At 41.0% G+C, this 13,033-nt stretch overlaps 1 protein-coding gene across 1 annotated transcript in view; it reads right to left on the reverse strand.

The window, feature by feature from the left end:
• Window positions 1–3,980: 3,980 nt before the first annotated feature.
• The window catches only part of ptgfrnb (prostaglandin F2 receptor inhibitor b), a 59,799-nt gene continuing 50,746 nt past the window's right edge, over window positions 3,981–13,033 (reverse strand). Inside the window, exons 14-17 of the mRNA XM_028571411.1 lie at window positions 9,583–9,769; window positions 9,354–9,472; window positions 8,820–8,870; window positions 3,981–7,548 (exon numbers count right to left, since the gene is read on the reverse strand). Coding sequence (XP_028427212.1) covers window positions 7,436–7,548; window positions 8,820–8,870; window positions 9,354–9,472; window positions 9,583–9,769 — 470 coding nt within the window. The 3' untranslated portion in view covers window positions 3,981–7,435. The remainder of the gene's footprint in view (window positions 7,549–8,819; window positions 8,871–9,353; window positions 9,473–9,582; window positions 9,770–13,033) is intronic.

The raw sequence follows: 13,033 nt of genomic DNA on the forward strand, positions 1-13,033 counted from the left end.
TGAAAATTGGATGAAAAACATTGCTAGTAAATGTATTTGTGTGAAAATCTGTTTAGCTACTCATTTGCATTTCCTCTTCAATTTCCATTATGAGAAGAAGATTTTTTTGGAGCATTGGCGTTTTTGAGGAAGCTGGAGAGCAAATTTGAGAAGTGCAAAAACTGGTGTGTTTATTAACAACAACAAAAAAAAACTACTCAGACTAAGGGCAGAGAATGAAAGCCAGAAAAAAAAAAAAAAAACTAAATTAAACTGCAAAATAACAAATAGATAAAATGGCAACCTCACAGGAAGCTGCCAAGTCCTTTCTAGTTCTTCTTCTGAAGGCCCTTTTAACCTCTCAGCCTCGCCTAACTGGACCCTACCAACTGCACAGGTGATTATTCGGTGAGCTAAACTCAAAAGAGCAACCATAACACTCTGTATATCAGAAAATACTAGTGATAAACTGATTTTATCGGCCGGCATATGTATCGATATTTGCGTTTTTACGTGTATCGGCATCGGCGATAGTTTTTTCCGGGCATTATTCACAGACAGGCGTCCACAGCCAGCTCTGTGTCGCTGGAGACGCTGCAGTTCACGTGCAGACCATACACTGCCCCTCCACCACTAGCAGAGTGCTGGTGCTGGAATGGCAGTCTTAAATTACAAATCAAGCACTTTATTACAGTGGCTACTTTTCAGGTTTATTGTTTTCTTAAATTCTTTAAATGTGTTGAGAAAGGACATTTTGTGACGACCTGATTATATCTGTCTTATAATATGTCAGCAAGCAATGCATCATCAAGGCTGTGTTGTAGATGTTGATGAAAGCCTTTTTACCCTTGCACAATTAACCATATATAGTGCACCCATCCATATGATGCACATTGCACACATAATTTGGGTGATATGAATGTTAGATGATGAGAAGTGACACCGATCTGTGTTTCTGTTTATTATTTTTAAAGAAATGGCAGAGCAGATTCCGAAAACAAATCCAGTGTGGCAGGGTTTACATTTGTATGAGGGAGCAAAAGCAGTATCGGCTCCAAATATCGGCTCAGGAAAATCGGCAGCCCATATCGGTCATCGGCTAAGGTTGATGGGGAAATAAAATTAAATTTAAAAAAAAATCGGTATTGGCACTAAAACAAATCCATATTGATCCCTATAAAATACCATTAGATTTAGATAGAACTGTTCCTGCTGACATTGCTATTTATACATATATGTGCACCCACAACAATGGGCACCCCAAATATTATAAAAATGTCATTCACTGCAGAACGACCTTACCTGTTGTTCTACACCTTAGGAGTGGCCAGCCCCACCCTGCTGAGGACCTAATCGCTCTCCTTGATTAAGTGGCTGAGCAGCTGATCCACCACCCACATCACAGGCAGAAATATAGCAACAATACAATGAACCCATAAAGCCACTAAACCGGCCTATGTCAAATGATAAAGTATGAAGTAAACTAAAACATTAAACTACTACATTACACTGAAAATAAGGATTAAAGCAGACAATAAACATTGTTGATTGTGGGAACAGAGGCTAGTGAAAAGGGAGATAGGCAACCTTCTCACAACTGGCACTGGAGGAACTTTTGGGTATAAAACCCAAATGCAAATCAGTTTAATAAACTGCTCCGCTTCAATCCAATCCTAGTATTATTTAACAGTGGGAGAGAAAATACACCAAACGACAACAGACTGGTGTGATGGAGGCGAGGCTGTTTGGAGCTGCTGTAAACATCAGCGTTGATTACAATGCATAGGAGAAAACGTGTCGCCTCTGGCAGACTCTGGGGAAAACAGGCTGCTTACTTCACTCCATGTGCTGCTACACTTTTCTTTCCGAATTTTTTGTTATGTGGAGCAACCCTCAAGCTGTGACACGTTCAAGTCGGAGCCGCCGGGTAACACCACGAAATGTGCCATCTCCAAAACGGCAGGAGTGTACGGTGGCTCCCATGATCATGGTGGTTATATATATATTTTTTTTTAAATCACACATATACACACACACACACCACTGCGTCAATTAAGGAAGACAATGGTATGATAAAGCCACATTACCAAATGATCCATGACAGGCATGAACACACACACACACACACAGAAGACGAGAAAACTGGGTCAAATGGACCCTGAGAGAGAGAACGAGTGCAAGTTAGAAAAGCTACAGACCCAGCCAATCAACACTGGATCTTTCTTTTCTCTCATCTCCATCTCATGTGGAGATGAGAGAAAGAGAAAGGGTGATGCAGAAAGAGAGCGAGAGTTGGATAGAGAAACGGTTATTAAAGAGGTGTAAAAAAAATAAATAAATCCAAACCCAGGAGAGCGACAGAGGTTTCAGCTCATCTGCATTTATAATGAAGAGTGAAAGAGAGATTGGTGTGGTGAGGGGAAGTGAAGAGAGATGCAGTGAAAGAAGAGAAAGAGAAATATAGAGAAAATATGGAGCAGAGAGATGGAGTGAAAGAGAGATTGGTGACAAACAGAGAGAGAGAGAGCGAGAGAGAGACTATAAACAGACAGAAAATAAATCCCATAAGACTAACAAGGGGATGGGTGACACAGTATTAAAGACATGAGGGAAGAGGAAGAGATATAGCCGCGGTCCAATGTTGAATTATAAAACATTTATTCTGCTAGAAGTTTTTGATGTTGTTTTTTTTTTTCTCAGATGTTTGCACTGCAAGCATAGAAAATCCTGATTGATGGCTTGCCCAGAGACGGAGGAAAACCCAAATTGGCCCACATTTGTCACAAGCCTCAGAGCAGGAACTCTGATCACGACCACATCAGATCCTGGGGAAAGAAATCCAGCAGCCATGTTTCAACAGAATGAGGGGAAACATGGGCCAGCCAGGGCTACCTCCACAATTAAATAACTATTGGTGTTATTCAGACAATAAATTTACTTTTAGCAGCAGAACCATGCAAAACAAAATACACAAATGTTGCTTTGGGTAAAGCAGTGACATATCATGAGGAACCCCAGTCTGAATCCCTAGTATAGGCTAATCATTTCCTCTCTAATTGATGAATTATTAACCCACTGAGCAGCAGCAGGAGCTCTGACCACAAACACACCAACAAATATAAGTATACTGGCCAATCAGAGGTCCTGTTGCTGCTCTGTGGGTGGGACTTCATTTAATACGTCTTTAAAAAAAATCTAATGAATCCCAAAATACAAGCTCAAGGTTAAAGGAATAGTTTAAAGTAGAACTGAAATTAGAATTCACCTCCTTTCGAATGGCAGATGAACACAACAGGAGCTTACATACCATGGAGGAAAGTACCACCTAATGAAAAGCTGTGCTAACGTACCTGGAAGGCACTAGGATTAGGCAATGGTTATGGTTAGGGTTAGGGTTAGGTGCCTTGAAGTCAATGGTCGCAGCGCTGCCTGGAAGGAGACGTTGGGCGCTTAAAACACCATTGATCGGTTTAAACAGCTCACGTTTGATAGCTAACGTCTGAGCTTGGTTCAGTGAAAATGATAAAATGCACGTTGTGTCAAAGTTCGTAGGATTTACAGGGCGACGAAGTGCTCCAGTGCACTACGGAAGGGACGGTGCGTCAGGAAATCAAATGTCAGTCAACCCCTGTTGTGGAAAACGCCCACTCAGAGGCTTCTAGAGATCGGTCCACATTAAACACCATGTTTTGGACCTATTTAAGATTATGGTTTATATTTCCACATACAAAAAGAAGAGAATTCCATTTTCACTTTGACAATTTCTGAACACAAGTAGAAATGCAAAAAAAAAAAAAAAAAAAAATAGTTGTGGTTTTTGAGGTTTCTTTGTCAAATAAAATGTGACGACTGACAGCACCTGGACTGGTTTTTTTTTTCCAAGATTGAGCAGCCCACCCTGAGATCAGTGGCTTCTGCTTGTTGGTATAATATAAAACAGCAATTCATCATCATAGCCATAAAAACAATCAAATCAGAACACAAATAATGTACAAAATGAATACATCTTACAAATCTATTTATTTAAAAAACATCACATTTCATCATACTCGTTGCGATAAAATGACAAAGTAAAAGGACACTGGGGAATTCTTGCGACATGACATGATCAGTGGTGTGTATCAATGCTACGCGCTGTGTGTGTGTGTGTGTGTGTGTGTGTGTGTGTGTGTGTGTGTGTGTGTTTACTGTGGCATTTGGCACGGAGCCCTATTGTTCACCTGTGTGAACGTATGGGTGTTGAGGATAGCGGTAAACCCATTTTGAATACTGCAACAGCTCCGACACAGAGAGGCACACACACAGACCTGTGGAGTGGGTTTATGGAGACGTACGGGAAGTTTCTGAAGTAACCGTCACCATCAATCAAGCCAAAACAGACACATTTCATCAATATTTCTCATAGTGGGTTTTCAGCTTAACCCCTTTAGTGTCCCTACCTGAAGGAACACATCACTGTTGCTTTAATTGTTGCAGGATGGCAACATGTGGTACAGGTTTATCTTGGTGTTTCCTGTAGCTGATGGTGTTGTGAATTTGTGCAATTATGAAATAAACTGTTTGAGTATCATCAATCTGAAATCTTTATGGATTTGGGCATTGTGTTCCGATTGGATAACCGTTCAAGTTCTGCACTGGCTGCCTGGCCAGGCTGAATTTAAGGCAGTTTTGTGCACAAAGTCAGAGCTGAGTGGGCGACAGATGCCTTGTATGAATATGGAACATCCCACAGGAAACACCCCTATTTTAAATCTTAACTTTGAGCGTTTTAGCTCTGAGGGCGAAAAATATGTCCCTAATACAGCCCGATACCTTTTTAAAAACTATTTAAAAACATCAAACCAAGCCCTATCCAAGCCAAGTCAGTGGAGGAGGAAACACAGCCTGGCACATTTTATTACAAACCTAACCGGTCTGTTGGGATCCTGCTGGGTTTGGACCCAAACATCCTCACTTTGTGTTGCTGGAACTGTGAATGTGCGTTCACACAGCAAGTCAACATGATACAACAATTCATTGGTTTGCTATAAAAAAAAAAAAAAAACACCAAAGAGACTCAACACATTGGGAACAGCTTTCTTTCATAAATCAGCTGGTAATGCTTTTGTTCTACAGATATATGTATATATATTTTTTTTTTTTGTTTTCAGTTTTGGCTGTTAAGTGCATGGTAAAACTTTTCACTGAAAGAGTCGAGATGAAAACATCTCATTTGGAAAATGGCCATATCTATCTAGTGTTGCAGTTCACATCTCTGAAACCAATTTACTGAAAGTTTTCTGGCTAGTTAGTGAGAGTTAAGGAACAGTCTGACACTTTTTGAGTAGAGCTTGTTTGCCAGTGATAGCTCCCGGGCATTTTCTTTTGTTTCCTTTTTTTGTTGTTGCTTTAAACAGGGAAACTGCTCACCAGGCTAAACCAAAAGTGATAATTGGATCCACCAAAAATGTAGACTGCCCCTTAAACTCATTGAAATCATGTGGTGTTTAAAATAGTTCAACATTTTAGGAAATACGCTTTTTTTTGCTTCCTTTTTGAGAGGTGGTTAGATAAGGAGACTTAGAACATGGTTAGCTTAGCTTAGCATGTAGATTGCATGACAGACCGACAGAATAAAAAGAAAAATGACTACCAGCACCTCTAACACATTTTATCTTGTTGGTTTAATCCGTATACAAACTGCAGTGTTGTTGTATACACTAGAACTTTTTCTTAAAGAGCGGTTTATCCTTCTGCCCAGGCAAGAAAAATAGTTACAGCATTTAATTTCCCACCGAACCAAAATTCTCTGGAATGGAGAAAAAAAACAAAAAAACAAAACTACAATGTGTTAATTAGTGAGCTTTTGCTGTGCTGGAGGGTGTTTTTATTCACTTTGGACAGAGCCAGTCTAGCTGTCTCCCTTGCTTCCAGTCTTTATGCTAAGCTAGGCTAACCACACCCTGAGTCTAGCTCCGTACTGAAATGCACTGACATGAGATTGATAAAGATCTTTTCCATCTCGGAAAGAAAGCGAATGCACGCATTTTCCAAAATGTTGCACTATTCCTTTAAAAAGCAAAACTAAAACTGAGAATCATGCATGATTGGTGGCAGAGGTTCTTGCACCAGAGCCCATACCGAGCCACGTTGCTCACCGTGTGAACACATGCGAGTCTAGATTAGTGACGAAAAATGTAACCCAGGAAAAGGCTTGTGTTGCTCCTGAATGACATCAGTCTGTCCTTAGAAAACAGCACATGCAACTCCGTCTCGCATACTGTAGCAAAGCACTCGCACCAACACACACACACACACACACGAGACAACAGCAGGATACATTTCTGAATATCTAGAAAAGGAGTGCTTGCTGTCGCCACTTTTAGAGGCAGTTCAAGTGTTGATCTGGCGATATGAACCGAGCACACCTGTTAGTTCACATATTGGCACCACGTACAGTATATCTCACACACAAACACACTAACTGCATATCTCATTGTAAAGCTTAAAAATGTCTCTTGTTTTAAAATTTCGTAAATTTTTCAAAAAACTAGAGTCGAGAATAAAAGTAAATAGTCCTTTTGTTAAGATAGGAATACTCTGGGATGGTCGTTGTAGCTCAATACCTCTGGTGTGGAAAGCACGCGGAGCACCACTTTTTTGTTTTGTTTTTTGTTTTCTAGGACCTCTGCTGCCCGTATGAACGGGACTTTGTCTCAGGGCCGCCTAAACCGACAGTCTCTACACATACAAAACAACTTTAGGGACTTAACAGGGATATGGCGTGGCGCATAAACTGAAATGCCGCTTCCGTCTCTCCAAGCACCAACCACCCCTTGAATTTCCCACGCTTCCTCCAAAAAAGGAAAATCCAACGGGGTACGCTGGTGTGCCGTTGCTCTGAGAGACTATCAGGAACACAGACCGGTTGGCCTTTGCAGGGAGCCTTGGCATCAGAAGAAAAAAAAAATAATAATAAAAAAGTAGTCCAGCCTGAGAGCTTCATGTGTCATCCTTAGTGGTTCCAGAGGCAGCAGATCTGTTTAGTGGTCCTTTATTCCCAAGTGGCAGTGATGTCTCAGAAGCATCCTGTTCCGCAAAAATTAAACTCTTGAGTTTGTTGTAGTGCTATGGTCTTAACGGGGAGCGAAGATATCGGTGTAAAAAAAAAAAAAAAAAAAAAAAAAATCACTGGAAGCTCCGCAGATATTAATGGATCTCTGTAGAAAATGAAGTCTGATTGGCGCTTTCCCCTGCTCCTCCACTGCAGAGTTGAAGAAACCCCCTAGCACCCCCCCCCCCCCTTAAAAGCACTGCGATCGACGAGTCAGGCTTGGGTTTCCAAAAGCGAGGTGTCATTTTACTCCCAATGTCCTTCGCATGGAAACAACTGGGTGTCCCAGAAATCGTCTATGGGCGTGTGTCTGTGGGGTTTCCTGTGAGTGCTGCAGTGGGGGGGGGCGGGGGAAAGTGTTTGTCAGTCCATTTCCAGGTCCATGAGTTTGTTGCGCGAGCGCGGAGTGTGTGTGGTGTTGCGGCAGCAGCACTGGGCGCAAACCAGACCTAGGACCAGAGAGAAGAGGCCCACACCTGGGAGACACACAAAAAGGTTAAAAAAAAAAAAATATTACCAACACTACTACTACCACTACTCCTACTACTAATCTTACTCGTACATACTATTTCTCCCAATACTACTACTGGCAGAAGAGCCGTAATCATGTTTACAACAGCATCAATTCTTTTAAAAATGTTTTTACTACTTCTACTGGTATTACTTTAAGCCTGTCCACCGCAGGAACTTCTCCCAAGAACTTTTTTTTTTTTTTTAAAGATACTCCGGAACTACCAGGGTCCAAATTTAGATCCTGGCCCCAAAAAGTCCCCGATCAGAGGGCAGTAACTTTCTGATGGCTCAGTACCTATTGGGGTGAAGTTTGTGAATGCAGCTACATAAAACCTTTGGGCAACTTCACTCACTCAATAAAAGTGGCACTAGAATCAATATTACTATATTACAGCCAGTACTACTACATCAACTAGAGATGCCTCTAAATTAGCAACTAAGGATGTCCCCAGCCTTTTTACAAGATCAGTATCCGTGCCAATAGAGGCATATTTTATTGGTTGGTATTGGCTATATTCAGCCTAAGCCAATTCAGATTCTTGTCTTATTTAAATCCACTGTGCACGGACAATGCCAGCCATCAGATGTGTGTCCTAAAATAAGCATGAGCTCAGCACTGGCAGTTAGTCAAGCACCAGAAGAGTTGCCCCTTGTCTGTCAGCCAGCGGCCTCAGAGAAGATGTCCGCGCTGACAGCGAGTGTCACTGAGTCAAGCTCACTTTTACAATTCTGCTGCTGCTGCTCTTGGCTAGAAACTCGGTTTAAACTTCACTATTTTGATCATCTAGACATCTACCTCAACATTTCAGTTAAACAAGCTTACAAAAATAGGCCATACTAGTTTGTCATAACAGTGGTCTATGGCAACAGCAACAAACGGATATAGGATGTAGATGGGTTACAACGTTCAGTTGTGCTATGGTTTACAAAATTTCTACACAATACACACAATATCAGAGTATATTCGACATGGAACAGTAAAGGTTTTAAAAGGTGCTCTAAGCGATGTTGGGTGACGTTACTTCTTGTTGACGGAGGATAGAGGATAGTGAGGAGATGTTTGCTGTATGTGACGAAATATGTTGTAGCCTAAAAAACACGTGACATCGCTTAGAGCGTGAAATAGAAATATTGAATAGAATCAATATCTAAATTATTATTAATGATTAAACAGAGGCTTAAGCCAACACCTGAACATACAACATACACATTACATGCATGGTGGTTACGTTACCTATTGAGGCCGCTACTCCGTATAAGAGAGGTAACTTGAGGGAGTCCCACACTGCAGAAGGAGAGACAGAGAGAGCGCTGGTGTTTAAGAGGAGCAAATAATGTAAAACGGGGGTTCTGCAGGTTTCAACGAGTTCAATTGAAGACTTTTTTAAGACATTTATGAATGAAATTTAAGACCAATATCACGACATACAAGTACAACGAAATGCAGAGCCACAAAAGTACTTGCAAAGTTAATAAAAACGTATTAAAATTGAATTAAAACCACACAGAGAAATAATAATCTGTAAATATACATGAAAATTAGATTTGGATGAGCAAAAGAAAGAACTACAACACGACAGAATAAATAAAACTAAGACAAATTATTTAATAATTTAAGACCTAGAACACAATACTTCAGCAAATTTATGGAAATTTGGATTTTACTTTAGACTTTTTAAGACCCCGTGGGCACCCTAGTCAAAACTGACAGCATATTCGGTTGAGGATTAAAACAGACATTAGTTGTAAAATGAAGCGGTTATCCCACCAGCAAATCGGACTGTAAGGAAGACTCGAGACGACGGCAGCTCTTTGGCTTGAGTCCAGGCTCCTGTTGAGGCCGACAGGTACCAGGGAGTGGCGACGCAGTGATACTCGCCACTGTCACTGGGAACCACAGAGCACATGCAAACACATAGTAAGCCTGCAGCGGAGATTGTTATAATGATGATACGAAGAACAAAGCACGTTTGCCAATGACCCACAACCCCACTCACCTGTCCTGAGTGCCATGAATGTTCAACATGTAGGTGTGCGTGTCCTTGCGCTCTATTGAAATGTCACTGGAGGAGTTGCGAGTGTCTTTCGTCACAACGCCGAAGCGGTCCACGCTGGCCACCAGGGTCGTTGTCTCTCCGCCGCGCAGCCTGGTGAAAAACCAACGCACCTCGTACGCCAGGTCATCTGAGAGAGACAGACAGGGAAAACTTTAAGTAAAGCTGTTATAGGTTTGTAACAAAAAAAAAACTGCAGTGTTTGCGCGCCGATTATTTGCCAAGAAAAAGCTCCAGCCATCTTTTCAAAACCAAAAGTCTTTTTATATTTCTATAAATGTAGAAATAATAAATGACTCTTTAGAGGTTACGATCACTTTCAGTTTCAAGATGTGCAGAGTTGTCAATCAATCCTAAGCCCTGCCTCTTTGCGTCAATGCACCCATAACATGGTGCTCTTTGGATGCTTTTATATAGACCTTAGTGGTCCCCTAATACTGTATCTGAAGTCTCTTTTATATAGACCTTAGTGGTCCCCTAATACTGTATCTGAAGTCTCTTTTATATAGACCTTAGTGGTCCCCTAATACTGTATCTGAAGTCTCTTTTATATAGACCTTAGTGGTCCCCTAATACTGTATCTGAAGTCTCTTTTTATATAGACCTTAGTGGTCCCCTAATACTGTATCTGAAGTCTCTTTTATATAGATCTTAGTGGTCCCCTAATACTGTATCTGAAGTCTCTTTTATATAGACCTTAGTGGTCCCCTAATACTGTATCTGAAGTCTCTTTTATATAGACCTTAGTGGTCCCCTAATACTGTATCTGAAGTCTCTTTCCCGAAATTCAGCCTTGGTGCAGAATTACAGCCACTAGAGCCAGTCCCACAATGAGCTTTCCTTAGGATGTGCCATTTCTGTAGCTTTAAATGCTATTGAGGAGGAGAGGGGGGGGCAAGGTGGAGGGTGGGAGTGTGGCCTTGACGAGCTTTCCATGGGCAAAGCAGAGAAAGGGGAGGTAACCTTTCCCCTTATGACCTCATAAGGAGAAGATTCCAGATCGGCCCATCTGAGCTTTCATTTTCTCAAAGGCAGAGCAGGATACCCAGGGCTCGGTTTACACCTATCGCCATTTCTAGCCACTGGGGGGTCATAGGCAGGCTGGGGGAACTTATATTAATGTTAAAAAAAAAACCTCATAAAGTGACATTTTCATGGCATGGGACCTTTACCTTTTAAGGTATCATCACTTCCTTAATGTAATATATTTCAAGTCGTAAGGGGGTCAACCTTCAGTGTAAACCACTGGGCTGTTTGTTCTGGAGAATAGGGCGGTTTTATCTGACAGAACGGGTAGAAAGGCACGACTGTTGAAAGAGCTGTGATAACTGGATTACGATTACGTCAACACTGAGGAGGCACAGTTTTTCCTGGAAGTGCCCATTTCTTAAGCTAACATTTACTTTAATAAGAGCCTGCCTGCAATCGGTAATGGTAAATTCCTTAATGTATCATTTAGAGGATTTAAACCACCTTACACAGAATGATTGATGTTGCATTATGACGTTTTCACATGTGATGTGACCGCACGTATTAACAGAGAAGAGTTACTGTACTTATTACAATACAGAAATTGAGGGAGGGAGTGTTATTTTTAGATGTACAATGCAGCCCCAATTTTACTATGATGACTACAGAGGATAAGACGATAACCAAAAAACAGCAGAACGACTCCATTATCACCACATTTAAAAAACACACCGGCTGCTGTTCCTTTTAGTGCGAAAAAGATAATAAAAAAAAAAGAAAAAAGGTAGAGCGATGGACATGCGACAAAAAAGGATAGTGATGAAAAAAGAAAGAAAACAGAGACAAGAGAGAATTTGTGAAACTAGATGTAATCTATGGAAAGGGGGTGAGCGAGCTAATTATTTCCAAGAGCAAGACGTAGAGAGAGATAGAGACGGACAGAAAAGCACAAACTAGTCATTAGTCTGTCAGGGAGAGAGGGACTATCAGTACTGTACCTCCCACACACACACACACACACACACACACACACACACACACACACACACTAAAAGCCCCATTCAGCCTGAGTCATCCTCTGTCATTTAGGAGACAAATAGAGGATACAGATGAAAAAATAAAAAGAACATTTGCGAACAACGTGGGAAAAAAAAAAGACAAATGATAATGAAAAACAATTATGACAAAAAAAAAAAAAAAAAAATGAGTCAAGAATGAGAGCTGGAGAAATGAGGAGGAAGAAAGAAGAGAATGTAATGAAGAGAAAGAGTGAGGAGAGGAGTGAACTCACCCACAGCAGAGTAATGAATCACATCTCAATTTCTCTCTCTCCCCTAATGGTTTAAATATTCAAGTGCTACATCATTAAAAATCAGTAGTAGTACCAGCAGCAGCAGCAATAACACTAGCCTTGGTTTTAGTTTAGTGTCCGGTGGTCTTTATATCGATCATTATCTGAAAACTTGGTCACTAAAGCCCAGACTCTAGAGAGAGATATTGTTATAGTTGTCATTAGGTTTTGCTGTAGATATTCACGGCCTCCAGAGGATTACTTTGGTGACCGCGGACTCTTCCTCGAACAAAACTTCCCCACATATCTTTCAACGTTTAAACCCCCCCTTGACTAGTTAGCACTTGTCAGATTTGATTTTTATTACCAGTGCATCATTTCATCAGTAGACCTACAGTGCACAGAGAAGTATTTACACTTAGTAAATAAAATATAATTTCTATTTATAAGTCATTGTAACTTCTGCGTGATTTATTGTAAATGCTACATTGTTAGAATTTTAGTTAAATTGTACCCGTGTATTATCGAATATTATTTTGTAATTAAGTACAGACTTAAAAATGTAGACAGAAATAACTCAAATATTTCAGACTTTTAAAAAAGGAAATAATTAAGTTCTCAAATGTAAAGTACCTTGGCTCCGTATCTCCACTAGAAATCCTAAAAAGCTTCCCTCCACACTGTTAAATCGGACTAAATTGACGGTGACGACGATGGTGGTGAAGATGCATTAGGCCAGTGTGGAGAGGGGGCACTATTTTATTTAATTTTTTTGCACAAAGTGCGGATTGGGACACACTTTTCGGTTCGAGCCCGGCCCGCGTCCGACACAGTTAAACTCATATTTTTCTCATACTAATGACACATGTACGTTTGTAGGAAGGCATTCGGAAATGTCGACCGATGAGCGCATCAGCGCACACGGGGCAAAAAGTGCACATTAGGCGCGCACCTACATAATACAATTTTAAATGTTCAATGCCTTATTGCGCTGATGTGACCGAGCCCGACCCGAACATCATGCCTAAATATCTGTCCGAACTCGGCCCAGCGGGCTCGGTTTGGACGGACACACACACACACACACACACACACACACACACACACACACACACACACACACACACACACACA

This window comes from Perca flavescens, chromosome 24, assembly GCF_004354835.1.
Source record: "Perca flavescens isolate YP-PL-M2 chromosome 24, PFLA_1.0, whole genome shotgun sequence".
In the NCBI taxonomy this organism is placed as follows: domain Eukaryota; kingdom Metazoa; phylum Chordata; class Actinopteri; order Perciformes; family Percidae; genus Perca; species Perca flavescens.